This window comes from Colius striatus, unplaced genomic scaffold (assembly GCF_028858725.1).
Source record: "Colius striatus isolate bColStr4 unplaced genomic scaffold, bColStr4.1.hap1 scaffold_34, whole genome shotgun sequence".
Classification (NCBI taxonomy): Eukaryota; Metazoa; Chordata; class Aves; order Coliiformes; family Coliidae; genus Colius; species Colius striatus.
The window spans coordinates 1,037,842-1,062,903 of record NW_026908518.1 but is presented as its reverse complement, the minus strand read 5'-3'; the positions used below and the strand labels follow the sequence as shown (position 1 = coordinate 1,062,903).

At 45.7% G+C, this 25,062-nt stretch overlaps 3 protein-coding genes across 3 annotated transcripts in view; 2 read left to right on the top strand and 1 right to left on the bottom strand.

Annotated features, from left to right (window-relative positions):
• The window catches only part of LOC133629195 (protein NDRG2-like), a 39,068-nt gene that overhangs the window by 5,443 nt on the left and 8,563 nt on the right, over positions 1-25,062 (top strand). The gene's annotated exons all lie outside the window — the stretch shown is intronic.
• LOC133629197 (DNA-(apurinic or apyrimidinic site) endonuclease-like) lies at positions 1,494-17,808 on the bottom strand. The gene is made up of 3 exons (XM_062019857.1): positions 17,785-17,808; positions 2,375-2,402; positions 1,494-1,984 (listed from the first exon to the last, which is right to left on the bottom strand). The coding sequence occupies exons 1-3, from the start codon at positions 17,806-17,808 to the stop codon at positions 1,494-1,496; spliced, it is 543 nt and encodes a 180-aa protein (XP_061875841.1).
• Positions 21,979-25,012, top strand: LOC133629196 (DNA-(apurinic or apyrimidinic site) endonuclease-like). The gene is made up of 3 exons (XM_062019856.1): positions 21,979-22,002; positions 22,465-22,579; positions 24,498-25,012. The coding sequence occupies exons 1-3, from the start codon at positions 21,979-21,981 to the stop codon at positions 25,010-25,012; spliced, it is 654 nt and encodes a 217-aa protein (XP_061875840.1).

Below are 25,062 nucleotides of genomic sequence, written 5' to 3'. Positions count from 1 at the left end.
GGAAGGGGTTTTGGTTTTTTATCCCACTTTCAGCCAGTTTTGACCCATTTTTTACCCATTTATTGCATTATCCCCCAATTTTATCCCATTTTCAGACAGTTTTGACCCATTTTGACCCATTTTTTACCCCATTTATTCCACTAACCCCCAATTTTATCCGACTTTCAGCCATTTTTTACCCATTTTGACCCATTTTGACCCATTTTTTACCCATTTATTGCATTATCCTCCAATTTTATCCCACTTTCAGCCATTTTTTTACCCATTTTGACCCATTCCCCCATTTTTCACCCATTTTTACCCCATTTTTGACCCATTTTAACCCCATTTATTGCATTATCCTCCAATTTTATCTCATTTTCAGCCATTTTTGACCCATTTCGACCCATTTCCCCCCATTTTCAGCCATTTTTGACCCATTTTTGCCCCATTTACCCCATTTTTGACCCATTTCCCCCCATTTTGACCCATTTTTGACCCATTTCCCTCCATTTTTGACCCATTTCCCGTTTTCAGCCATTTTGACCCATTTTCGACCCATTTCCCCCCATTTTTGACGCATTTTTGCCCCATTTCCCCCCATTTTCCCCCAAATTTTGACCCATTTCCCCCCATTTTCCGCCATTTCCCCCCATTTTTGACGCATTTTTGCCCCATTTCCCCCCATTTTGACGCATTTTTGCCCCATTTCCCCCCATTTTCGACCCATTTCCCCAGCCTCCAGCCCACGTTCCTGGCCCTGACCTCGCTTACGGCGGGACACACTGTCCGCACTCACCTCTCACACACCTTTCACCACTTTTGACCCCATTTATCTCATTGTCTCCCAGTTTTATCCCACTTTCAGACATTTTTGACCCATTTTGACCCATTTATTCCATTATCCTCCAATTTTATCCCACTTTCAGCCATTTTTTACCCATTTTGACCCATTTTTGACCCATTTATTGCATTATCCTCCAATTTTATCCCACTTTCAGCCATTTTTGACCCATTTTTTACCCATTCCCCCCATTTTTGACCCATTTTTGACCCCATTTATTCCATTTCCCCCCATTTTTGACCCATTTTGAGCCATTTGACCCATTTTCGACCCATTTCCCCCCATTTATCCCAGTATCTCCCAGTTTTATCCCATTTTTTATGCATTTTGACCCATTTTTGACCCATTTTGACCCATTTCCCCCCATTTTTGACCCATTTTTTACCCCATTTATTCCATTTTCCCCCATTTTTGACCCATTTTGACCCATTTTTGACACATTTATTGCATTATCCTCCAATTTTATCCCACTTTCAGCCATTTTTTACCCATTTCCCCCCATTTTGCCCCATTTCTGCCCCATTTCCGCCCCATTTCCTCCCATTTCTGCCCCATTTCCACCCCATTTTGCCCCATTTCTGCCCCATTTCCACCCCATTTCCCCCCATTTCTGCCCCATTTCCCTCCATTTTAACCCATTTTTGCCCCATTCCCGCCCCATTTTTGCCCCTCAGCCTGCCCCCTCCAGCGCCAGGTAGATCCCCACGGGACAGTGGTCGCTGCCCTGGGCCCGCTGCTCGATCCTGCTGTCGCACAGATCCTTCCTGCCCCTCTGGGACCACAGGCAGTAATCCAACCTCCAGCCCACGTTCCTGGCCCTGGCCCCGCTCAGGTAGGTCCAGAAGGTGAAGGCGTTGGGCAGCAAGGGGTTAAACACCCGGAAGCTGTCGAGGAAGCCCGCCCCCAGCAGCTCCCTCTCCTCCCGCGTGAACCCGGGGCTCCTCTTGTTCCCCGACGGGTTCCTCAGGTCCAAGGGCTGGTGGGCGACGTTGAGGTCGCCGCAGATGGCGACCGGTTTGGACCGGTCCAGCTGGAACACGAAGGAGCGGAAGCGCTTGTCCCAGGCCTGCCGGAAGCTCAGGCGGCCCAGGCCTCGCCCGGAGTTGGGCACGTAGACGCAGACGATGCACAGGGCAGGGAACTCGGCCGTCAGCACGCACCCTCGGCGTCCAGCTCGGGGTCACCTGGCAAGGGGACACACAGATGGGGATAAAAAGGGGCTTTAGGGGCCCAAAAAGGGGCTCTAGAGGCCCAAAGTCACTTTAGTCCTCAAAAATCAACTTTAATGGCCTAAAAAGGCACTTTAGTGGCTCAAAAAGTCACTTTAGAGGCCTAAAAAGGGACTTTAGAGGCCGAAAAAGTCACTTTTGTACCTAAAAAGGGACTTTAGTAGCTCAAAAAGGGGCTTGAGTGGCCCAAAAAGTCACTTCAGTGGCCGAAAAGGAGCTTTAGAGGCCTAAAAAGTCACTTTAGGGGCCCAAAAAGGGGCTTTAGAGGTCAAAAAGGGGCTTTAACAGCTCAAAAAGGGGGTTTAGAGGTCTAAAAAGTCACTTTCGTAGCCAAAAGGGACTTTAATGGCCTAAAAAGACATTTAGAGGCCTAAAAAGGGGCTTTAGAGGCCCAAAAAGTCACTTTAGTGGCCAAAAAGTCCCTTTAGAGGCCCAAAAAGTCACTTTAGAGGTCTAAAAAGTCATTTTAGAGGTCAAAAAGGGGCTTTAGAGGCCTAAAAAGTCACTTTAGAGGTCAAAAATTCATTTGAGTGGCACAAAAATGGACTTTAGAGGCCTAAAAAGTCACTTTAGTAGCCAAAAAGTCATTTTAGAGGCCCAAAAAGTCACTTTAGTGGCCAAAAAGGGGCTCTAGAGGCCTAAAAAGTCACTTTTGTAGCCAAAAAGTCACTGTAGTGTCCCAAAAGTCACTTTAGAGGCCTAAAAAGACACTTTAGTAGCTAAAAAGAGGGTTTAGAGGTCTAAAGAGTCACTTTAATGGCTCAAAAAGTCATTTTATTGCCCAAAAAGGGGCTTTAGAGGCCTAAAAAGTCACTTTAGAGGTCAAAAGGGTGCTTTAGAGGCTCCAAAATGGACTTTAGAGGCCTAAAAAGTCACTTTAGTAGCCAAAAAGTCAATTTAGAGGCCCAAAAAGTCACTTTTTGGCCTAAAAAGTCATTTTACTGGCCTAGAGTCACTTTAGAGGCCTAAAAAGAGGCTTTAGAGGCCTAAAACGTCACTGTCGTGGCTTTAATGGCTCCTGAGGGCCCCAAATGGCCACTTAAGGCCTCAAAATGGCCACTTAAGGCCTAAAAATGGCTCCTAAAGGGCCCCAAATGGCCACTGAAGGGCCCCAAATGGCACTTAAGGCCTCAAAATGGCTCCTGAGAGCTTCTGGTGGCCATTAAGAGCCCCAAATGGCCACTTAAGGCCTCAAAATGTTAGCATTACTGTATATGGAAAGTTAGAAGTAGTTAGGCTAAGGTCTGTATCGAGGCCTAGTGAGCAGTGTGGGATGTTGATGTAACCTAGCAGTCTAGGGAACTAGTGGGGCATGCTGAGCTTGTGCATTCTTGCTCAAACAAAGCAAAGTGATTAGTGAAGAATGCTGAACGCTGAATCTTGTTTTTCTCAAAGAAATTGTTATCTCTTTACCTGTTTGTTATCTATGGAAATTTCTGGTTGTAGATTCAGATAAGCATAGTCTCAAGTAACTACATGAAAGAGCACGACATAATCCTAAAGTCTAAGAAAACTGGTAAACATCACGGGGACCTGATGAAGTAATCATTTGTGGAAAGTATATAAACTCTGTGAAATTTTCTGTTAGTGGGGGCTCTGACTTTGGACACTAGTCCTCAGGTCCCTAGGGCCCTCAATAAAGCACCGCAGAAAACGACCTCGGTTGTTTTGTGTTTTCCTTCGGGAACGGGCAGCAGTTTTCTGGCGACCGCGGCAGGACTCCGAAGGTGGCTGGGGCGGTTCGCGTGCTGATTTACTCCACGCCGGCACCGAGAGTTTCTCGGGGAGTCATCGGTTCGTGCCCGACCCCCGCACCTGGCGGACGACTGCTATAAGGTAAGCCCGTAGGTGCTTTATTTTCTGGTACTGGTGCCTGCTCATAAGACGAGGCGGCGATCCTCGCTGAGTTGGGCTAAGACGTCTTGGTGGATGCCCAGGCGCCGGCTGTAAGACGCGGCGAAAGCTGCGCAGGTCCGGCACTTGCCCCTCGCGGCGTCGAGAAGTGGCAACTTGGTTTGGTACTGGGTATTGGTTTTGTGGTTTTTGTTTGTATCGTTACAGTGTTTGTGTTTGCTGTTATTTTGTCTGCTGTTATTTTATATACTTGAAATGATGCCGCTTAAAACTTTTAAGCCGTTAGTTCAGTCTAATAGTAAAATCCCAGGAAACACCCCGTTAGGATGTTTGCTGGGAAGATGGAGGAGTGCTGGATTTCATCAGGATTTGAATAAGGGTAAAACGATAAACTATTGTAATCATTGGTGGCCTTTATATGAGTCAGAAGGGGGACCTGCGTGGCCCCTAAACGGTACTGTCGATCCGGGTATTATATCGCCTTTGGTGCAGTATTTACGGGACAATGAGAAATGGGATGAGATCCCGTATTTGGATTTGTTTTATTATTTAGGGCGAAAACTGGATTGGTAGAAGGAATGTGGTATTTTAGTTTTGGAAACAAAGGAATTAGGGTGTAGTGAATGTAAGAAGAGATCTATGTGTGTTAAGTGTTTAGCTGCCTCCTCTGGTCCAGAGGAAGATTTATGGTTATTAGTTGCTCATAGTGGACAGGGTCCCTCTGCTCCACCCTATGTTCCACCTCAGATGGAACAGGATAGTGAGGACGATGATAATGAGGAGGAAGAAGAGGATGAAGATGAGGACACCAGGAACTCGGATAAAATGTTAGAAGTTGCGTGGAAGGTTTATAATAATAGGGAAAAAGAATCAGCTAAGCGGCAACAAGCAGGTATACTGGCTGTAATTCAGCAATCAGGAGGACAAAGGGGCCAAGGTCGTGGTAGGGGAGGCTATGCTCAAGGAAGAGGTGGTTACGGCCAGGGGAGAGGAGGATTTCGAATGGGAAACCCTAACCAAGGAAAGCTAGGTTCTAATCAGTGTGCTTTTTGCCGACAGATAGGACATTGGAAGAATGAATGTCCGGTGAAAAATGGAATGGGGGTTAGCGCTGAGTATCCCATGTCACCAGTAGAAGTCGCTCAAGCTATGGTTTTGGGAAATTATCAGAATCAGAGCTGACTAGAACAGGACCTAAAAGTAAGATTAGAAATCAATGGGAAGGAACAAGAATTTACAATGGATACAGGAGCTACTTATTCAGTTCTTAACAAGAGATTGGGACCAATAAGCGACACCACAGTACAAGTGGTAGGGGCCATGGGTCAGTTAGAAGAAAGACCATTTTTGCAGCCTTTAAATTTAAAATTTGGGGGAAAAGAACTTGATCATCAATTTTTGTATATGCCTAATTGTCCCAAGCCTCTATTTGGAAGAGATTTACTGTCTTTGTTAAATGTGAAAATAATATTTGAAAATGGGAGAGTAAAATTAGAAATTCCAAATGAAGAAATTGGGAGAATATTTGTAATAAAAGAAATAGAACCTACTCCCATTCCAGAAGAAATAATTCAGGCAGTTGTACCCTGGGTATGGGAAATAGGGACCCCGGGAAAGTCGAAAGCTGCCCAGCCTGTCGTTGTAGAACTAAAAGAAGGAGCCCGACCGGTTAGGGTTAGACAATATCCAATTAAGTTGGAGGCTAGGAAAGGAGTGGCTCCACTGATAGCCCAGTTTTTGATTCAAGGAATATTACAGGAATGTGAATCTGAATACAACACTCCTATTTTTCCTGTAAGAAAGCCTAATGGTAAATATAGGTTAGTACAAGATTTAAGGGCCATAAATGAAATAGTAAAGGACATTCACCCAGTGGTTGCTAACCCGTATACTCTGTTAACATCTGTGTCAGAAAGGTTTAAATGGTTTACAGTAATTGATTTAAAAGATGCCTTTTTCTGCATCCCGCTGGCATTATCAAGTAGGAAGTATTTCGCATTTGAATGGGAAGATCCAAATTCGGGAAGGAAGAAACAACTGACATGGACACGGCTTCCGCAGGGTTTCAAAAACAGCCCCACTATTTTCGGAAATCAATTAGCCAAAGAGTTGGAGGAATGGAAGACCGAACAGGCAAGAGAATCTCCATTCTCTTATGTGATTTTGCAGTATGTGGATGATATTCTGTTGGCAACTGAGGAAAAGGAAGTTTGCCTGAAGCTTACAATTGCTTTACTGAATATGCTGGGACAAGCGGGATATCGAGTATCTAAGGAAAAGGCCCAGCTCCTCAAAGAGAGTGTTCTTTATTTGGGATGTGAAATAATGCAAGGTCAGAGACGACTGAGCACAAACAGAATTGAGGCAATATGTGCCATATCCCTTCCAAGGAATCATCAGGAACTAAGGTCATTTTTAGGAATGGTTGGCTGGTGCAGGCTATGGATTCTAAATTTCGGATTGTTAGCTAAACCCTTGTATGAGGCTTTAAAGGAACCCCAATTGGAATGGAGTACACAAAGGAAAAGAGCCTTCCAGGAGCTGAAACAAGCTCTGAAGGAAGCACCCGCCTTAGGGTTGCCGGACTTAAATAAAGACTTTCAGCTTTATGTAAATGAAAGGCAGAATCTGGCTCTGGGAGTGTTGACTCAGAAAATAGGGTCATGGAAACGCCCAGTGGGATATTTTTCAAAACAACTGGACAATGTTAGTGCTGGTTGGCCGTCATGCTTGCGGGCAGTTACGGCCACAGTGATCCTCATACAGGAAGCCCGAAAACTGACTTTGGGAAGGAAAATGGAGGTCTTTGTACCCCATATGGTCTTGGCTGTCCTGGAACAAAAGGGGGGTCACTGGTTATCATCCAGCAGAATGTTGCAATATCAAGCTATATTGAGAGAACAAGATGATGTGGAACTTAAAATAACTAACCATGTCAACCCAGCAGAATTTCTTCACAGTAAACAAGAAGAGGGGGACCTGGTTCACGACTGTGTAGAAACAATCGAACAAGTGTATGCGAGCCGAGCAGACCTAAAGGACACACCTTTAGAAGATTCAGATTGGGATTTATTTACGGATGGATCCAGCTTTGTAGAAAATGGAACCAGGTATGCGGGATATGCAGTGGTCACAGCTGCACAAGTGATTGAAGCAAAGGCTTTAACTCCTGGGACATCTGCTCAAAAAGCAGAGATAATTGGACTTACCAGAGCATTGATTCTGAGTACTGGAAAAAAGGTAAATGTATGGACTGACTCGAAATATGCTTTTGGAATAGTACATGTTCACGGTGCCTTGTGGAAGGAACGAGGACTGTTAAGTTCTCAAGGGACTATAATAAAACATAGGTCAGAAGTCCTTGCCTTGTTAGATGCGATACTTAAACCAGAAAAGGTAGCAGTAATGCATGTCAGAGGACATCGTAGAGAAGAAGGAAGAATATACCAAGGGAACAAACTAGCAGACATTACCGCTAAAGAAGCTGCTCGGCAGGTTTGGACTCAGATGGCTTTAATACCAACTAAGGTAAGCCCTGTTTCTTGCTATATGACTCAAGGACCAAGCTATTCCGCTGATGATGAGAAACTAGCAATATATCTCAAGGCACAAAAGAACACAGTCGGATGGTATGTAACTGTGAATGGACAAGTAATAGTACCCAAACATGTTATGAAATCCATATTGGAAACTGAACATAATAAATGCCATTGGGGAGCAGAGGCTTTGGTAAAATTTTTGAAGAAAGAAATAATTTCTAACCAGATGTTAACACTGGCAAAGAGGGTGAATGCAATGTGTCCACTATGTCTTAAAAATAATCCTATTGTCAGAAAACAAGTGCAGTTGGGAAAGTTGCAAATAGGGCCAGAACCAGGGGACTATTGGCAAGTAGACTTTTCAGAATTACCAAGGGCCCAAGGATTCAGATATTTGCTAGTGTACGTGTGTACCTTCTCAGGGTGGCCGGAAGCCTTCCCTTGTAGAACAAACCAAGCGAGGGAAGTGGTGAAAACTTTGTTGAAAGAAATAATACCTAGATTTGGAGTACCACTAGGATTATCATCAGATAGAGGCCCGCATTTTGTGGCAGGGATAGTTCAGGAGGTGGCTAGGGTACTAGACATTACCTGGAATTTACACACTCCATGGAGACCCCAGTCTAGTGGTCAAGTAGAAAGGATGAACCAAACATTGAAAAATCAGATCAAAAAGATATGTCAGGAGGCCAAACTTCAGTGGCCCCAAGCTTTGCCATTAGCATTACTCAGGATCAGGATAAAACCTAGGGAAAGAATAGGAGTAAGTCCGTACGAGACACTGTACGGCAAGCCTTATCATGCCACTGTGCTAAAAGGAGACCCACATGTATTAGGAGATCAGGTGATTTTTAACTATGTTATGTCACTTAACAGAGTTCTCAACGCCTTACGGGGTGCCCTTCAATGGAATCGGCCACTCCCACTGGAAAATCCAGTGCATGATATTCAACCGGGAGACCAGGTCTATGTGAAGAACTGGTTCACAGACCCACTGAGAGAGACATGGGACGGCCCCTATCAAGTGATCCTGACAACTTTCACAGCTGTAAAAGTAGCAGGAACCGACGCCTGGATTCACTACACTCGAGTCAAGAAAGTTCCAACCAAATGGGAAACCCAAGTGGTATCCCCTACCCGAATGATATTCCGAGCAAAACCACACTCTTAATTGCTGTATTGCTAATATTATTGAAAATGGTATCGGTTAACGGATTTGTACATGTCACTGTTACAGAACCCGAGGTTATTGTAATGGAAGGAATGGATGTCAATTTAACCTGTGACATTACCGATGACCAGGGAGCTGGAGCCGAGGAAATAATTGCGATTTGGAAACAAGGACAAACCAGATTGACTGCAAGTATTGTTACTGTTTGGAATAAGGATACCCAAAAAGGAAGTGTTATCTTGCAACTGACTAATTTAACTTTAGAAGAAGCGGGTATATATGTGTGTGTAGTGTTAATCCGAGAAAGTTTTGGTTACAAGCGAATAGATCTAAGAGTTGTGTCTTGGTCACTAACGTCGGATAAAGTAGAGGTAGTACCTAGATTGGCCTCCGTGGATATGTGGGGGAGGGCAATGGTATCATTAATTAGGGGAAAACATAGTCGAAGGAAAATACGGGATTTAGGAAATGAGACAAGGGACTTTCAGCGGAACGAGGGACAGGAAAATCTCGTGGTTGGACTGATCAGAGATTTTGGAATAGTTCAGAATGTATCTAAGATTATAGCATGCTTGCCATTACCTCAAGCTGCAGGTGAACCTATACCCTGGGGAATTATTCCTATAACAATCATGCCAAAAACCTCTGTTAATTTTACTTGGAATTGCAGACAAGTATCAACAAAGCATGAAGAGTGGATAAAAGGGTGTTTAATAATGGGGGATTTAACGGAAAACGAGTGTAGATCATTGCCGGGGTATTACAGTTGGGTTAGAACAGGTCCTTATGGGAGAGGTGGCAATATCAAAGGTCGCTGTACATTAGATAGTACTCTTCCAATAATTGGATATTGGTGTAGTAGCACAAAAATAAAAGTTGAAAAGATTAGAAATGAAGAGATTTGCCAGAATGTTACACAACAACAAAACTTGGAAGATGAATGGGACACAGTATGGGGACCTAGTCTGTTAGAAACACATAGTTATCTGGGCCCAGTGAACTGGTGTGTGCAATGGACAGGGGAAAGGAATCAGACACATACTAGTGTGATGGCTACACATACTTCTGTGAGGTCGTCAAGGAATCAAAAGGAGGTATGGAATTGTACAGAGGTTTTTACTTGCAACACTCTGGAAAATCAAATAGGCTTAATGCCAGTAAAAATTCTGTTAAAATGAGGCTGTGAATGTCGAGGATATAACCATACGATAACAGAAAAGTTGAAAGGAAATGAGAATGGGAAAAGAATCATTAGTTGCAGATCCACCACAATCAGAAGTCCAGGAAACTTAGTTTGGGTTATGGGTCATGGACAATGGACTACCCATCTACCAACTGATGGTCCAGTAACCCAGATAACCTTAGGAGTCCCCACCTTATGTCCTTTTTGGAGACAACCTCGGTTGAATAAAACAGAAGTAATTCAGGAAAAAAGGGAAATAGGAAACGAAATCGAAAAAGATGAATGGCATGAACCTAATGATGGAGTAAAATTTGGATGGGTTTTAGAATCCCTGTTTGCACCAATTGCATCCTACCGTAATAGGGAGATGTTATACAGATTATTAGGCCAGACTGAAAGATTAGCGGCAGCCACCAAGAAAGGATTTAAGGATATGAATTTGCAGTTACAAGCAACTGGCAGAATGGCTCTGCAGAATAGAATGGCCTTGGACATGTTGCTGTTGCGGGAACACGGGGTCTGTGGTTACCTGAGCAAAAGAATTGATCACTGCTGTATCCATATTCCAAACATGACAATCGAAGTAGAAAAAGATATTTCACAATTGGAAAAGGTTGAAACCGAAACCAAAGAAATTGAAAAAGAAGCTCAACATAATTGGATAGGAGCAATATTTGATTCATTGGGGCTCCAGGTCTCTGAATGGATTTCCTCAATCATTCAATATGCAATTATGTTTGTTATACTGTTGATAATAATTTATATGGTTCACAAGTGTGTTTTAGGAACCATTACTAGAGAGAAGCTCAACACTCGCAGATTAATGAATGCGATGACCAGAAGTGGAATTAGAGATGGGTCTCCTCCTCCAACATATCAAGAAACCACTACTTGAGATACGGACAATAGAGACAGATGATGTTGAGCATCCTTGCAAGGTTGAAGAATGCTCAAAAGGGGGGAATTGTTGGCAGCATAAAATAAGTTAAGGTCTAAATAAAGGCCTAGTGGGAAATATGACCATGTACATTTGTGTTTAGAGAATCAAAGGGATTAGTGAAGCATGTTGAACATTCTGTGTAATCAAGCAAAGAATGTCTTAGGAAATTGTTACTGATCAATTATTAAATTGTTACTGATTATCAGTTGTTATCTACTGTGTTTTAGACAGTTGAAGCATGTAGAACATAATCTGCTGTTCCTAGGACTGTTATGCTGGATGAATATTTGTTAATTTGTGACCATGTGTCTAGACAAAATGAAAGATTTGTAGTTAAAAGAAATTACATGAAAGAGTACAATGTAATAATAAACCTTATGAAAACTAGCAAACAGCACGTAGGTACAATGAAGTAATCATCTTCTGAAAAGTATATAAACCCTGTAAAATTTCCTGGAAGGGGGGCCTCTGACTTTGGACACTACTCCTCAGGTCCCTAGGGCCCTCAATAAAGTACCGCATAAAACGACCTTAGTTGTTTTGTCTTTTCCTTCGGAAATGGGCAGCAAGCTCCCATTGAAAAAAATACATTTTGTCTGTTAAGTTATGCCACTGAGTATGGGAGCTACAAGAAAGCAGGAAGGCAGACCCCAGCTACAGTAGGAAGTAGGTCCCCATGCAGTCTATCAGCCAGCACGGTGTCACATTTGCAGCTGCTTTCCTGTGGGAGCTATCGTTTTATCCTCAGCTCCCTTTGACAAAATACATGTGTATGTTAAGTTATGCCACTGAGTATGGGAGCTACAAGAAAGCAGGAAGGCAGACCCCAGCTACAGTAGTAAGTAGGTCCCCATGCAGTCTATCAGCCAGCACGGTGTCACATTTGCAGCTGCTTTCCTGTGGGAGCTATCTTCAATACCACACTTTTTGTCCTCAACTCCCATTGAAAAAATACATGTGTCTGTTAAGTTATGCCACTGAGTATGGGAGCTACAAGAAAGCAGGAAGGCAGACCTCAGCTACAGTAGTAAGTAGGTCCCCATGCAGTCTATCAGCCAGCACGGTGTCACATTTGCAGCTGCTTTCCTGTGGGAGCTATCTTCAATACCACACTTTTTATCCTCAGCTCCCTTTGACAAAATACATGTGTCTGTTAAGTTATGCCACTAAGTATGGGAGCTACAAGAAAGCAAGAAGGCAGACCCCAGCTACAGTAGTCAGTAGGTCCCCATGCAGTCTATCAGCCAGCACGGTGTCACATTTGCAGCTGCTTTCCTGTGGGAGCTATCTTCAATACCACACTTTTTCTGTTCTGCTCCCATTGAAAAAATACATGTGTCTGTTAAGGTATACCACTGAGTATGGGAGCTACAAGAAAGCAGGAAGGCAGACCCCAGCTACAGTACTAAGTAGATCCCCATGCAGTCTATCAGCCAGCATGGTGTCACATTTGCAGCTCCTTTCCTGTGGGAGCTATCTTCAATACCACACTTTTTCTCCTCAGCTCCCATTGAAAAAAATTCATTTTGTCTGTTAAGTTATGCCACTGAGTATGGGAGCTACAAGAAAGCAGGAAGGCAGACCCCAGCTACAGTAGTAAGTAGGTCCCCATGCATTCTATCAGCCAGCACGGTGTCACATTTGCAGCTGCTTTCCTGTGGGAGCTATCTTCAATACCACAGTTTTTATCCTCAACTCCCATTGAAAAAATACATGTGTCTGTTAAGTTATGCCACTGAGTATGGGAGCTACAAGAAAGCAGGAAGGCAGACCTCAGCTACAGCAGTAAGTAGGTCCCCATGCAGTCTATCAGCCAGCACGGTGTCACATTTGCAGCTGCTTTCCTGTGGGAGCTATCTTCAATACCACAGTTTTTCTCCTCAGCTCCCATTGAAAAAATACATGTGTATGTTAAGTTATACCACTGAGTATGGGAGCTACAAGAAAGCAGGAAGGCAGACCCTGTCGCGAATTTTTCGGCTCTTGGCCTGAAAAACCCAGGCTTGAAGCCTGAAACCCAGGCACGAAGCCTGAAACCCAGGCATGAAGGCTGGAAACCCAGGCACGAAGTCTGAAACCCAGGTCGAAGGCCTGAAACCCAGGCACGAAGCCTGATAACCAGGCAGGAAGGCCGGAAACCCAGGCACAAAAGCCTGAAAAACCCAGGCAGGAAGGCCTGAAAAACCCAGGCACGAAGGCCTGAAACCCAGGCACAAAAGCCTGGAAAACCCAGGCACAAAGGACTGAAAAACCCAGGCACGAAGGCCTGAAACCCAGGCACGAAGCCTGAAACCCAGGCACGAAGGCCGGAAACCCAGGCACGAAGCCTGAAAACCCAGGCACGAAGCCTGAAACCCAGACACAAAAGCCTGGAAAACCCAGGCACAAAGGACTGAAAAACCCAGGCACGAAGGCCTGAAACCCAGGGACAAAAGCCTGAAAAACCCAGGCACGAAGCCTACTTCATGCGGCGATCAACCTAGGGTCCGATTCTCAGCTGGGTGGGAAGAAATCAGTCCTACTCAATGTGAGTGATAGCAGAAATCTTCTTCTTCATTGAGAGCAGGCTCTAACTTATATACACAGCAGCTTCAAAGCTAGCTCAGCAACAGCAGCTAATAGATTACATTCTTATGCTCATCCTACTTGCGGTTTCTGCGAGAAGCAAGCTCCCTCACATTTTCCCATCTTGTTTTTCCCCCGTAGTTGTTTTCCACCTTGGGCTGTTACCTCGTTAGCTGAAAACAGCCCGACCTTGAAGGAAGAGAAAGCGGCCTGCTGTCTACATGACAGAAACTGCTTTAACCATGGCTCTGACTCTGGTCTTGATTGTGCATTAAATTCATATAACTGGAACTCAGATTGCCTTGCCCCATCGGGCCTAACATTATACCCTGGGATCCATGTCCATTCTCCCTTAACCACTCCTCGACAAGACCCCAGCTACAGTATTAAGTAGGTCCCCATGCAGTCTATCCGCCAGCACGGTGTCACATTTGCAGCTGCTTTCCTGTGGGAGCTATCTTCAATACCACACTTTTTCTCCTCAGCTCACTTTGAAAAAATACATGTGTCTGTTAAGTTATGCCACTGAGTATGGGAGCTACAAGAAAGCAGGAAGGCAGACCCTGCCGCGAAGTTTTCGGCTCTTGGCCTGAAAAACCCAGGCTTGAAGCCTGAAACCCAGGCACGAAGGCGTGAAACCCAGGCACGAAGCGTGAAACCCAGGCACGAAGGCCTGAAACCCAGGCACGAAGCCTGAAAACCCAGGCACAAAGGTCTGAAACCCAGGCACAAAGGCCTGAAACCCAGGCACGAAGCCTGAAACCCAGGCACGAAGTCTGAAACCCAGGCACGGAGCCCTGAAACCCAGGCACGAAGCCTGAAACCCAGGCATGAAGGCCTGAAACCCAGGCACGAAGGCCTTAAACCCAGGCACGAAGCCTGAAACCCAGGCATGAAGGCCGGAAACCCAGGCACGAAGGCCTTAAACCCAGGCACGAAGCCTGAAACCCAGGCATGAAGGCCGGAAACCCAGGCACAAAAGCCTGAAACCCAGGCACGAAGCCTGAAACCCAGGCACAAAAGCCTGAAAAACCCATGCACGAAGCCTACTTCATGCGGCGATCAACCCAGGGTCCGATTCTCAGCTGGGTGGGAAGAAATCAGTCCTACTCAATGTGAGTGATAGCAGAAATCTTCTTCTTCATTGAGAGCAGGCTCTAACTTATATACACAGCAGCTTCAAAGCTAGCTCAGCAACAGCAGCTAATAGATTACATTCTTATGCTCATCCTACTTGCGGTTTCTGCGATAAGCAAGCTCCCTCACATTTTCCCATCTTGTTTTTCCCCCGTAGTTGTTTTCCACCTTGGGCTGTTACCTCGTTAGCTGAAAACAGCCCGACCTTGAAGGAAGAGAAAGCGGCCTGCTGTCTACATGACAGAAACTGCTTTAACCATGGCTCTGACTCTGGTCTTGGTTGTGCATTAAATTCATATAACTGGAACTCAGATTGCCTTCCCCCATCGGGCCTAACATTATACCCTGGGATCCATGTCCATTCTCCCTTAACCACTCCTCGACAAGACCCCAGCTACAGTAGTAAGTAGGTCCCCATGCAGTCTATCAGCAAGCACGGTGTCACATTTGCAGCTGCTTTCCTGTGGGAGCTATCTTCAATACCACACTTTTTCTGTTCTGCTCCCATTGAAAAAATACATGTGTCTGTTAAGGTATACCACTGAGTATGGGAGCTACAAGAAAGCAGGAAGGCAGACCCCAGCTACAGTAGTAAGTAGGTCCCCATGCAGTCTATCAGCCAGCACGGTGTCACATTTGCAGCTGCTTTCCTGTGGGAGCTATCTTCAATACCACAGTTTTTATCCTCAGCTTCCTTTGACAAAATACATGTGTATGTTAAGCTATACCACTGAATATGGGAGCTACAAGAAAGCAGGAAGGCAGACCCCAGCTACAGTAGTAAGTAGGTCCCCATGCATTCTATCAGCCAGCACAGTGTCACATTTGCAGCTGCTTTCCTGTGGGAGCTATCTTCAATACCACACTTTTTCTCCTCAGCTCCCATTGAAAAAAATACATTTTGTCTGTTAAGTTATACCGCTGAGTATGGGAGCTACAAGAAAGCAGGAAGGCAGACCCCAGCTATAGTAGTAAGTAGGTCTCCATGTATTCTATCAGCCAGCACGGTGTGACATTTTCAGCTGCTTTCCTGTGGGAGCTATCTTCAATACCACACTTTTTCTGTTCTGCTCCCATTGAAAAAATACATGTGTATGTTAAGTTATGCCACTGAGTATGGGAGCTACAAGAAAGCAGGAAGGCAGACCCTGTCGCGAATTTTTCGGCTCTTGGCCTGAAAAACCAAGGCTTGAAGCCTGAAACCCAGGCACGAAGGCCTGAAACCCAGGCACGAAGCCTGAAACCCAGGCACGAAGATCTTAAACCCAGGCACGAAGCCTGAAACCGAGGCACGAAGGCCGGAAACCCAGGCACGAAGCCTGAAACCCAGGCACAAAAGCCTGAAAAACCCAGGCACAAAGGACTGAAAAACCCAGGCACGAAGGCCTGAAACCCAGGCACAAAAGCCTGAAAAACCCAGCCACGAAGCCTACTTCATGGGGCGATCAACCCAGGGTCCGATTCTCAGCTGGGTGGGACGAAATCAGTCCTACTCAATGTGAGTGATAGCAGAAATCTTCTTCTTCATTGAGAGCAGGCTCTAACTTATATACACAGCAGCTTCAAAGCTAGCTCAGCAACAGCAGCTAATAGATTACATTCTTATGCTCATCCTACTTGCGGTTTCTGCGAGAAGCAAGCTCCCTCACATTTTCCCATCTTGTTTTTCCCCCGTAGTTGTTTTCCACCTTGGGCTGTTACCTCGTTAGCTGAAAACAGCCCGACCTTGAAGGAAGAGAAAGCGGCCTGCTGTCTACATTCCAGAAACTGCTTTAACCATGGCTCTGACTCTGGTCTTGATTGTGCATTAAATTCATATAATTGGAACTCAGATTGCCTTGCCCCATCGGGCCTAACATTATACCCTGGGATCCATGTCCATTCTCCCTTAACCACTCCTCGACAACACCCCAGCTACAGTAGTAAGTAGGTCCCCATGCACTCTATCAGCCAGCACGGTGTCACATTTGCAGCTGCTTTCCTGTGGGAGCTATTTTCAATACCACACTTTTTCTGTTCTGCTCCCATTGAAAAAATACATGTGTCTGTTAAGGTATACCACTGAGTATGGGAGCTACAAGAAAGCAGGAAGGCAGACCCCAGCTACAGTAGTAAGTAGGTCCCCATGCAGTCTATCAGCCAGCATGGTGTCACATTTGCAGCTGCTTTCCTGTAGGAGCTATCTTCAATACCACACTTTTTCTCCTCAGCTCCCATTGAAAAAATACATGTGTCTGTTAAGCTATACCACTGAATATGGGAGCTACAAGAAAGCAGGAAGGCAGACCCCAGCTACAGTAGTAAGTAGGTCCCCATGCAGTCTATCAGCCAGCACGGTGTCACATTTGCAGCTGCTTTCCTGTGGGAGCTATCTTCAATACCACACTTTTTCTGTTCAACTCCCATTGAAAAAATACATGTGTCTATTAAGGTATACCACTGAGAATGGGACCTACAAGAAAGCAGGACGACAGACCCCAGCTATAGTAGTAAGTAGGTCTCCATATAGTCTATCAGCCAGCACGGTGTCACATTTGCAGCTGCTTTCCTGTGGGAGCTATCTTCAATACCACAGTTTTTATCCTCAGCTCCCATTCAAAAAATACATGTGTATGTTAAGTTATGCCACTGAGTATGGGAGCTACAAGAAAGCAGGAAGGCAGACCCTGTCGCGAATTTTTCGGCTCTTGGCCTGAAAAACCCAGGCTTGAAGCCTGAAACCCAGGCACGAAGGCCTGAAACCCAGGCACGAAGCCTGAAACCCAGGCACAAAAGCCTGAAAAACCCAGGCACAAAGGCCTGAAAAACCCAGGTGTTATAGAGGAATCAGCCTCTAAAGCTTTCTTAACCAAACAGAACTTTATTAAACCAATTGTAGCAAGCGATAAAAGGGCAAACAGCGCTGGGTGACCGGGGGAAGTGCAACAGTTCCGCCACGGCACACACATTCATCCTTTGCATGTCCTTATATATGTTTTCCCCCCCTTCATGGGCTGGGACACTGCGTCGAATCGGTCTCTGGTTGGTCAGTCGACAGTGTCCACGCGTAGTCCTTGCTCATCTACCAGCTCCAGATTGGTGAAAAATGTTGCTGGGTGTTCCTGCCTTTGAAGTTTCGCTATTTTGTTGCACCTTCCCAGCGCTGCCCAGGTGTTGGCTCAACCACTTAACTACTATTACAAGACATAATAAAACTTACACAAACAGAGTCATTGCTTATAACAACATGCACAACACAACTGAATCCCACTCGATTTGCTCAACAATAACAATTTTTACCATCACCCATTACAATTCCCCCCTTTCCTTTTTACTCATTTATTTGTTGATCAAATCGAGTTACCGCGTCTCGGGCTAATAAGGCCATTCCGGCTTCTTCGTTATTACCACGTTTCTGTAGCAGCATAAGGTGTGCCTGCTCTATACGACTTTTAATTAGTTCAATAAATCGATTTAGGATACAGGGTCCAAAGGTTGGTGTAAGGTAAGGAGGATTAGGGAGAGCGACCCAGCCCCTGGTTGGCTGAAAGTCTGCCAGCGAAGTCTCATTTTGTTGAGGATTGTTCTATTTAACGGAGCTACTTCATTTTAGAAGTTTTCGGAGGCACTTGCTGATCCCCACAAGGATACCCCTCTGCCTTACCCTGGGCCTATTCCGTTGCTTTAGAATAGCCGGGTGAGTTATCTTCTCGGCAGCAGTTGTAGTCTTCAGGGGACTGCCTCCTAAATTCTCTCCTTGTTCTGCCACAATCCACTTTCCAATACTCAACCCAATAGGGCTATTTTCGAATACAAAGGCTTAGCCACTGTCCCGAATCCCCACAAAGTTTGGAATGTTCCCTGTATCTTTTCTTACCAAAATACTTCTTTCACTTTCTCTTGGTTATCTCCCAAATGCCCGAACTCACAGTCCAGAGGGCACCCAAATAGTTTGCTACACTCTACATCCCTAGCCATAAATTCCTCCTCTAATTGTGGAACCGTTTTTTTACCAACCTCCTCTACAATATTCGTTATCTAAAGTTTCAAGCTTTTTCACTGCTGTATCCCGCACCCGTTACACACGCGACATACCCACAGATTGCATTGCTTACATACATGACATGCGATGTGCGACTTATACGACTCTTTACAATTGTCCATAAGAAGCCTAGTATCCAGGGCTATGCGTCGCGTCTCTGTTTCCTCTTGAGGGTCAGCTTCAAATCGTCCGGTTTCCCGGCGACCTCCCAGTCTGTGTGCAGGACAGGACCCTTTATCCGACTAGCGCGTGTCCAACCTCTTTCCGCGGTGCGGACTGCGGTATCTGTGGTAAGTAAAACAAGGAAAGGTCCCTCCCAGCGAGGGGTTAATGATGATTCCTTCCATGTCTTTATGAGTACCTGATCTCCTGGTTTAATACTATGTATTGCTATATCTAAAGGTGGTCTCTGAACCACCAGACCTCGCTTTAACAGTTCTTGCCTCCTTTTCATGAGCTCTATAAGGTATTCTTGCAACATCTTTTCTTCCACTTTAGGATGTTCTATTGGTTTTTCCAAATCATAGGGCACTCCATATAACATTTCAAAGGAGGAAAGTCCTGTATCAGCCCTCGGTTGTGTCGTTATGTTCAAGAGGGCTAAGGGGAGACACTTCACCCAACTCATTTTGGTCTCTATCATTAATTTGGTTAGGTGCTTTTTAATTTCCCCGTTCATCCTTTCAACTTTCCCTGAGCTTTGGGGGTGCCAAGGAGTATGATACTCCCATTTGGTTCCCAGAGCTTCTAACGTTTCTCGAATTATTTTGGAAGTAAAATGAGGCCCTCTGTCCGAATCGATAGCTGACATGACTCCATATCTAGGTATGATATGTTCTAATAATATTTTTACTACCGTCCTTGCAGTGGCCCGAGCTACCAGGAAGGCCTCTACAAAGTGAGTTAGATGATCTACAAAAACTAGGAGATACTTGTATCTGCCTACCTTCGGTAACTCCATAAAGTCTACCTGAATCCTTTCGAATGGCTTCTTGGCTAGTTGCCTTCCCCCAGGGACTCTTTCCCTAAGGTGCTGTTTATTTATCCTTTGACATGTTAAACATTCTCCAACAATTCTTTTTGCTAGATCATACACCCCCAGGGTCATATATTTATTGGCAAATTGATCTACTAGAGCCTGCACTCCCCAATGGGTTTGCCTATGAAACTCTCTCAAAACTCGCCAAGCTACTCCTTTTGGGAGCATTTCTCTCTCATCAGGTAACCACCACCTCCCTTCTCGTTCAACTACTCCCATTTGCTCCAATTTTCCTTTTTCCTGATTTGTGAATTTCATAGTATACTTAGTTTGTACAGGATCTTGTTCAATTGCTTTTATCACCAGTAACGCAGCTTTCTTAGCTTCCTCGTCTGCTAAATTGTTCCCTCTTATTCGTGTGGAGGTTCCCTTTTGATGGCCCTTTACATAAACTACCGCAATTTGTTTGGGCCCTCTTAATGCCTCCAAAGTTTGCTTTATTAAGGTCTCATGTATTAATCCCTTACCTTGAGAATTCATTAGGCCCCTTTCTTCCCAAATTTTTCCGAACGTGTGAACTACCCCAAATGCATATTTAGAATCCGTAAATATTGTTCCTCTCTTATCTTTTAACAACTGTAATGCCCTCAATACTGCGAATAGTTCGCAGGCTTGTGCCAACCAACTTATATTAAGGGGGCCTGATTCTTTAATTGTCCAACTGCTCCCGTCTATTATAGCGTATCCTGACTTCCTTTTCCCGTTCACTATCCGAGATGATCCATCTACAAACAATTTCTCTCCGCATAACAACTCCTCTTCCTCTAAATCCTCCCTCATCTTGGTTTGATATTCTATTACCCTGATACAATCATGGGAAAGAGATTCGCTCGGTTCTCCATACAAAAATTGAGCTGGATTTTGCAAATTAGTTGTTTCAAGCTCTAACTTGGGAGAGTGCAATAAGATCCCCTCATATTTCAGTAACCTGGCATCCGTAATCCATTTATCAGCTTTCTGCTGTAATACTCCTCGTATATTATGAGGGGTGTATACCTTTAATTCTCCTCCCATCGTTATTTTTCCAGTTTCTTCGACTAAGAGGGCAGTAGCAACTATGGCCTGTAAACAAGTAGGCCAACCACGACTAACTGGATCTAATAACTTGGAATAATACCCCACGGGTTTCTTTTTACCTGCCCATTCCTGCGTTAGGACCCCGAAGGCCGTTCCACCCTCCGTGTTAACAAATAGATAGAAAGGCCTCCGGGTATCCACCAGACTCAATACTGGGGCATTTACTAAATCAGTTTTTAAATTCTCTAATTGCTCGTCATCCTCTGTATTCCATTTCATCAGACCTTCCCCCACTAGTTTCTGATATAAGAACTTAACCTTGTTGCTGTAATTTTCAATCCATTGCCAATCTTCCGACTTTTCTAACTTCTTTCTAATATCCAGCCATGACTTTGCCACAAACTGAGTTTTTAGAAGGGCTTGCCCGACCGGTGTCATAGGGTCTATCCCAGAATAAAGCTGCAAGCTCTTTCTTAATCTTTCTAACCATTCTGTGGGAGTCTCATCTTTCTTTTGTTGTTCATTAAAGGCTTTATTTATGTTCTGCCCTCGAGGGACTGATTCCTTAATCCCCTGTACGACTATAGTGCGGAGATCTCCCATATGGCCCCTGTGTTCCGGGTTTTGATTATCCCAATTAGGGCGCTGCTGGGGCCACTTAATGTCAGCAGCCGGTCCCTGTTGGTGTTGCTGGTCCCAGACTCTCATCCCAGCCCTTCGGATCATCTCCCGCTCTTCCACGGTAAATAGTTTCCCAAAAATGGCTTGCAGTTCTTCCCAGGTATATAGGTTAGGTCCTAGAAACTGGTCTATCCTTTCCGAAACTCCTAAGGGATCCTCTAACAAACTCCCCATTTCCTTCTTAAACTCTCTTACATCCCCCGAGTTTAAAGGCACTGACACAAATCCCAACGCGGGTTGTGGGCCTCCCATTGCTGTTTCTCTTAGTGGCTATAGCCCTGTTTTCGATGATGTTTGTAGCCCCGTTTCTGATGTTATTTGCTGTCTAGCCTGACTCCTCGTGAGTCTTCGGGTCCCCCCGACTGTCCCCGAAGAATCAGGATCCTCCTCAGGGGCCGAAGGCACAGGGGGAGAGGCGGGTCTTGGATTTTCTACCGGCGGGGGATCATAGGGAGGGGGAGGGGATGGAGGTTCCTCAGGGACCCTCTTCTTATGGCCAGATTTATTTTCTCCTAAAGCGAAAATCCCAGCACGAGTAGCAGAAGATGGCCAACAACGCGCGTACTCGCTCTCCTCAGAATTAAAGGGCTCCTTATCATTTACGTAAAGGTTTAGAGCCTGACAAATCCAATTGTCATATGTCCCAAAAATTGGCCAACACAAGTGATCTGGTCTAATTTGCTGGTTTCCCCAGACACACATGCAATAATAAACCATCTTTTCCCTACTTTTGTTTCTTGTGCAAGGCGCAACTTCCCATTGCCTGAGCATAAGGCCCAATGGGGAATCTTGGGGAATATCTGGTAACCTCTCCTTGGGTCCCTTCCCCATGAGATCAGAAGGCTTGCTCTTCTTCTGTCCCATCTTCCGGAGTGCCTTCTTACACACACACACACGCACCCCTCGTTCGTGGCTCACGCCCTCGCGGGCAATGAGAACCGCACTACAAGAGAGTCCCGCCCTGCCCTGAGGCAGGGTCCACACTCACTTCGCTTCCCCAAGGGGGGGGCGTCTCACTCAAGCACACTCCAGGAAACCCACCCCAACCGAACGGAATCCTTACCCTCCCTGGGGTCTTCGTCCAGTCCTGAACGGAATCGCTTACCCTCCCTGGGGTCTTCGTCCAGTTCTGAACGGAATCCTTACCCTCCCTGGGGTCTTCGTCCAGTTCTGAACGGAATCCTTACCCTCCCTGGGGTCTTCGTCCGGTTCTTCGTGCACAAAGTTTACGGGGTTCAATTCTTTGACCAATTATCGAAATTTAGGGTTCGGAATTCAAGGGCCTCGAGGAGTCCCCAACTCACCCCGGGATCGTCAAAAAAAAGACGAGGCGCGCCGTCCCGATGTGCGAGGGTCCTCCGCCGAAGCTCGAGAATCCGAGTCACGGCACCAAATTGTTATAGAGGAATCAGCCTCTAAAGCTTTCTTAACCAAACAGAACTTTATTAAACCAATTGTAGCAAGCGATAAAAGGGCAAACAGCGCTGGGTGACCGGGGGAAGTGCAACAGTTCCGCCACGGCACACACATTCATCCTTTGCATGTCCTTATATATGTTTTCCCCCCCTTCATGGGCTGGGACACTGCGTCGAATCGGTCTCTGGTTGGTCAGTCGACAGTGTCCACGCGTCGTCCTTGCTCATCTACCAGCTCCAGATTGGTGAAAAATGTTGCTGGGTGTTCCTGCCTTTGAAGTTTCGCTATTTTGTTGCACCTTCCCAGCGCTGCCCAGGTGTTGGCTTAACCACTTAACTACTATTACAAGACATAATAAACCTTACACAAACAGAGTCATTGCTTATAACAACATGCACAACACAACTGAATCCCACTCGATTTGCTCAACAATAACAACTTTTACCATTACTTATTACATTCAGCGTTCAGCATTCTTCACTAATCACTTTGCTTTGTTTGAGCAAGAATGCACAAGCTCAGCATGCCCCAATAGTTCCCTAGACTGCTAGGTTACATCAACATCCCACACTGCTCACTAGGCCTCGATACAGACCTTAGCCTAACTACTTCTAACTTTCCATATACAGTAATGCTAACATTTTGAGGCCTTAAGTGGCCATTTGGGGCTCTTAATGGCCACCAGAAGCTCTCAGGAGCCATTTTGAGGCCTTAAGTGCCATTTGGGGCCCTTCAGTGGCCATTTGGGGCCCTTTAGGAGCCATTTTTAGGCCTTAAGTGGCCATTTTGAGGCCTTAAGTGGCCATTTGGGGCCCTCAGGAGCCATTAAAGCCACGACAGTGACGTTTTAGGCCTCTAAAGCCTCTTTTTAGGCCTCTAAAGTGACTCTAGGCCAGTAAAATGACTTTTTAGGCCAAAAAGTGACTTTTTGGGCCTCTAAATTGACTTTTTGGCCAGTAAAGTGACTTTTTAGGCCTCTAAAGTCCATTTTTGAGCCTCTAAAGCACCCTTTTGACCTCTAAAGTGACTTTTTAGGCCTCTAAAGCCCCTTTTTGGGCAATAAAATGACTTTTTGAGCCATTAAAGTGACTCTTTAGACCTCTAAACCCTCTTTTTAGCTACTAAAGTGTCTTTTTAGGCCTCTAAAGTGACTTTTGGGACACTACAGTGACTTTTTGGCTACAAAAGTGACTTTTTAGGCCTCTAGAGCCCCTTTTTGGCCACTAAAGTGACTTTTTGGGCCTCTAAAATGACTTTTTGGCTACTAAAGTGACTTTTTAGGCCTCTAAAGTCCATTTTTGTGCCACTCAAGTGAATTTTTGACCTCTAAAGTGACTTTTTAGGCCTCTAAAGCCCCTTTTTGACCTCTAAAATGACTTTTTAGACCTCTAAAGTGACTTTTTGGGCCTCTAAAGGGACTTTTTGGCCACTAAAGTGACTTTTTGGGCCTCTAAAGCCCCTTTTTAGGCCTCTAAATGTCTTTTTAGGCCATTAAAGTCCCTTTTGGCTACGAAAGTGACTTTTTAGACCTCTAAACCCCCTTTTTGAGCTGCTAAAGCCCCCTTTTGACCTCTAAAGCCCCTTTTTGGGCCCCTAAAGTGACTTTTTAGGCCTCTAAAGCTCCTTTTTGGCCACTGAAGTGACTTTTTGGGCCACTAAAGCCCCTTTTTGAGCTACTAAAGTCCCTTTTTAGGTACAAAAGTGACTTTTTGAGCCACTAAAGTCGCTTTTTAGGCCTCTAAAGTGACTTTTTGAGCCACTAAAGTGCCTTTTTAGGCCATTAAAGTTGATTTTTGAGGACTAAAGTGACTTTGGGCCTCTAGAGCCCCTTTTTGGGCCCCTAAAGCCCCTTTTTATCCCCATCTGTGTGTCCCCTTGCCAGGTGACCCCGAGCTGGACGCCGAGGGCCGCGTGCTGACAGTCGAGTTCCCTGCCCTGTGCATCATCTGCGTCTACGTGCCCAACTCCGGGCGAGGCCTGGGCCGCCTGAGCTTCCGGCAGGCCTGGGACGAGCGCTTCTGCTCCTTCGTGTCCCAGCTGGACCGGTCCAAACCGGTCGCCATCTGCGGCGACCTCAACGTCGCCCACCAGCCCTTGGACCTGAGGAACCCGTCGGGGAACAAGAGGAGCCCCGGGTTCACGCGGGAGGAGAGGGAGCTGCTGGGGGCGGGCTTCCTCGACAGCTTCCGGGTGTTTAACCCCTTGCTGCCCAACGCCTTCACCTTCTGGACCTACCTGAGCGGGGCCAGGGCCAGGAACGTGGGCTGGAGGCTGGATTACTGCCTGTGGTCCCAGAGGGGCAGGAAGGATCTGTGCGACAGCAGGATCGAGCAGCGGGCCCAGGGCAGCGACCACTGTCCCGTGGGGATCTACCTGGCGCTGGAGGGGGCAGGCTGAGGGGCAAAAATGGGGCGGGAATGGGGCACAAATGGGTTAAAATGGAGGGA

What these genes read in the sequence shown, in the direction of transcription:
- LOC133629197 (XM_062019857.1), bottom strand. Translation starts at nt 17,808, where the DNA reads ATGGCCTTATTAGCCCGAGACGCG. An exon ending in CCTTATTAGCCCGAGACGCG is followed by an intron (nt 2,403 to 17,784) that starts GTAACTCGATTT and finishes ATGTCTTTTTAG; the next exon opens with GCCATTAAAGTCCCTTTTGG. An exon ending in AGTCCCTTTTGGCTACGAAA is followed by an intron (nt 1,985 to 2,374) that starts GTGACTTTTTAG and finishes CTGGACGCCGAG; the next exon opens with GGTGCGTGCTGACGGCCGAG.
- LOC133629196 (XM_062019856.1), top strand. Translation starts at nt 21,979, where the DNA reads ATGGGGAATCTTGGGGAATATCTG. An exon ending in GGAATCTTGGGGAATATCTG is followed by an intron (nt 22,003 to 22,464) that starts GTAACCTCTCCT and finishes ATCGAAATTTAG; the next exon opens with GGTTCGGAATTCAAGGGCCT. An exon ending in GCCGAAGCTCGAGAATCCGA is followed by an intron (nt 22,580 to 24,497) that starts GTCACGGCACCA and finishes TCCCCTTGCCAG; the next exon opens with GTGACCCCGAGCTGGACGCC.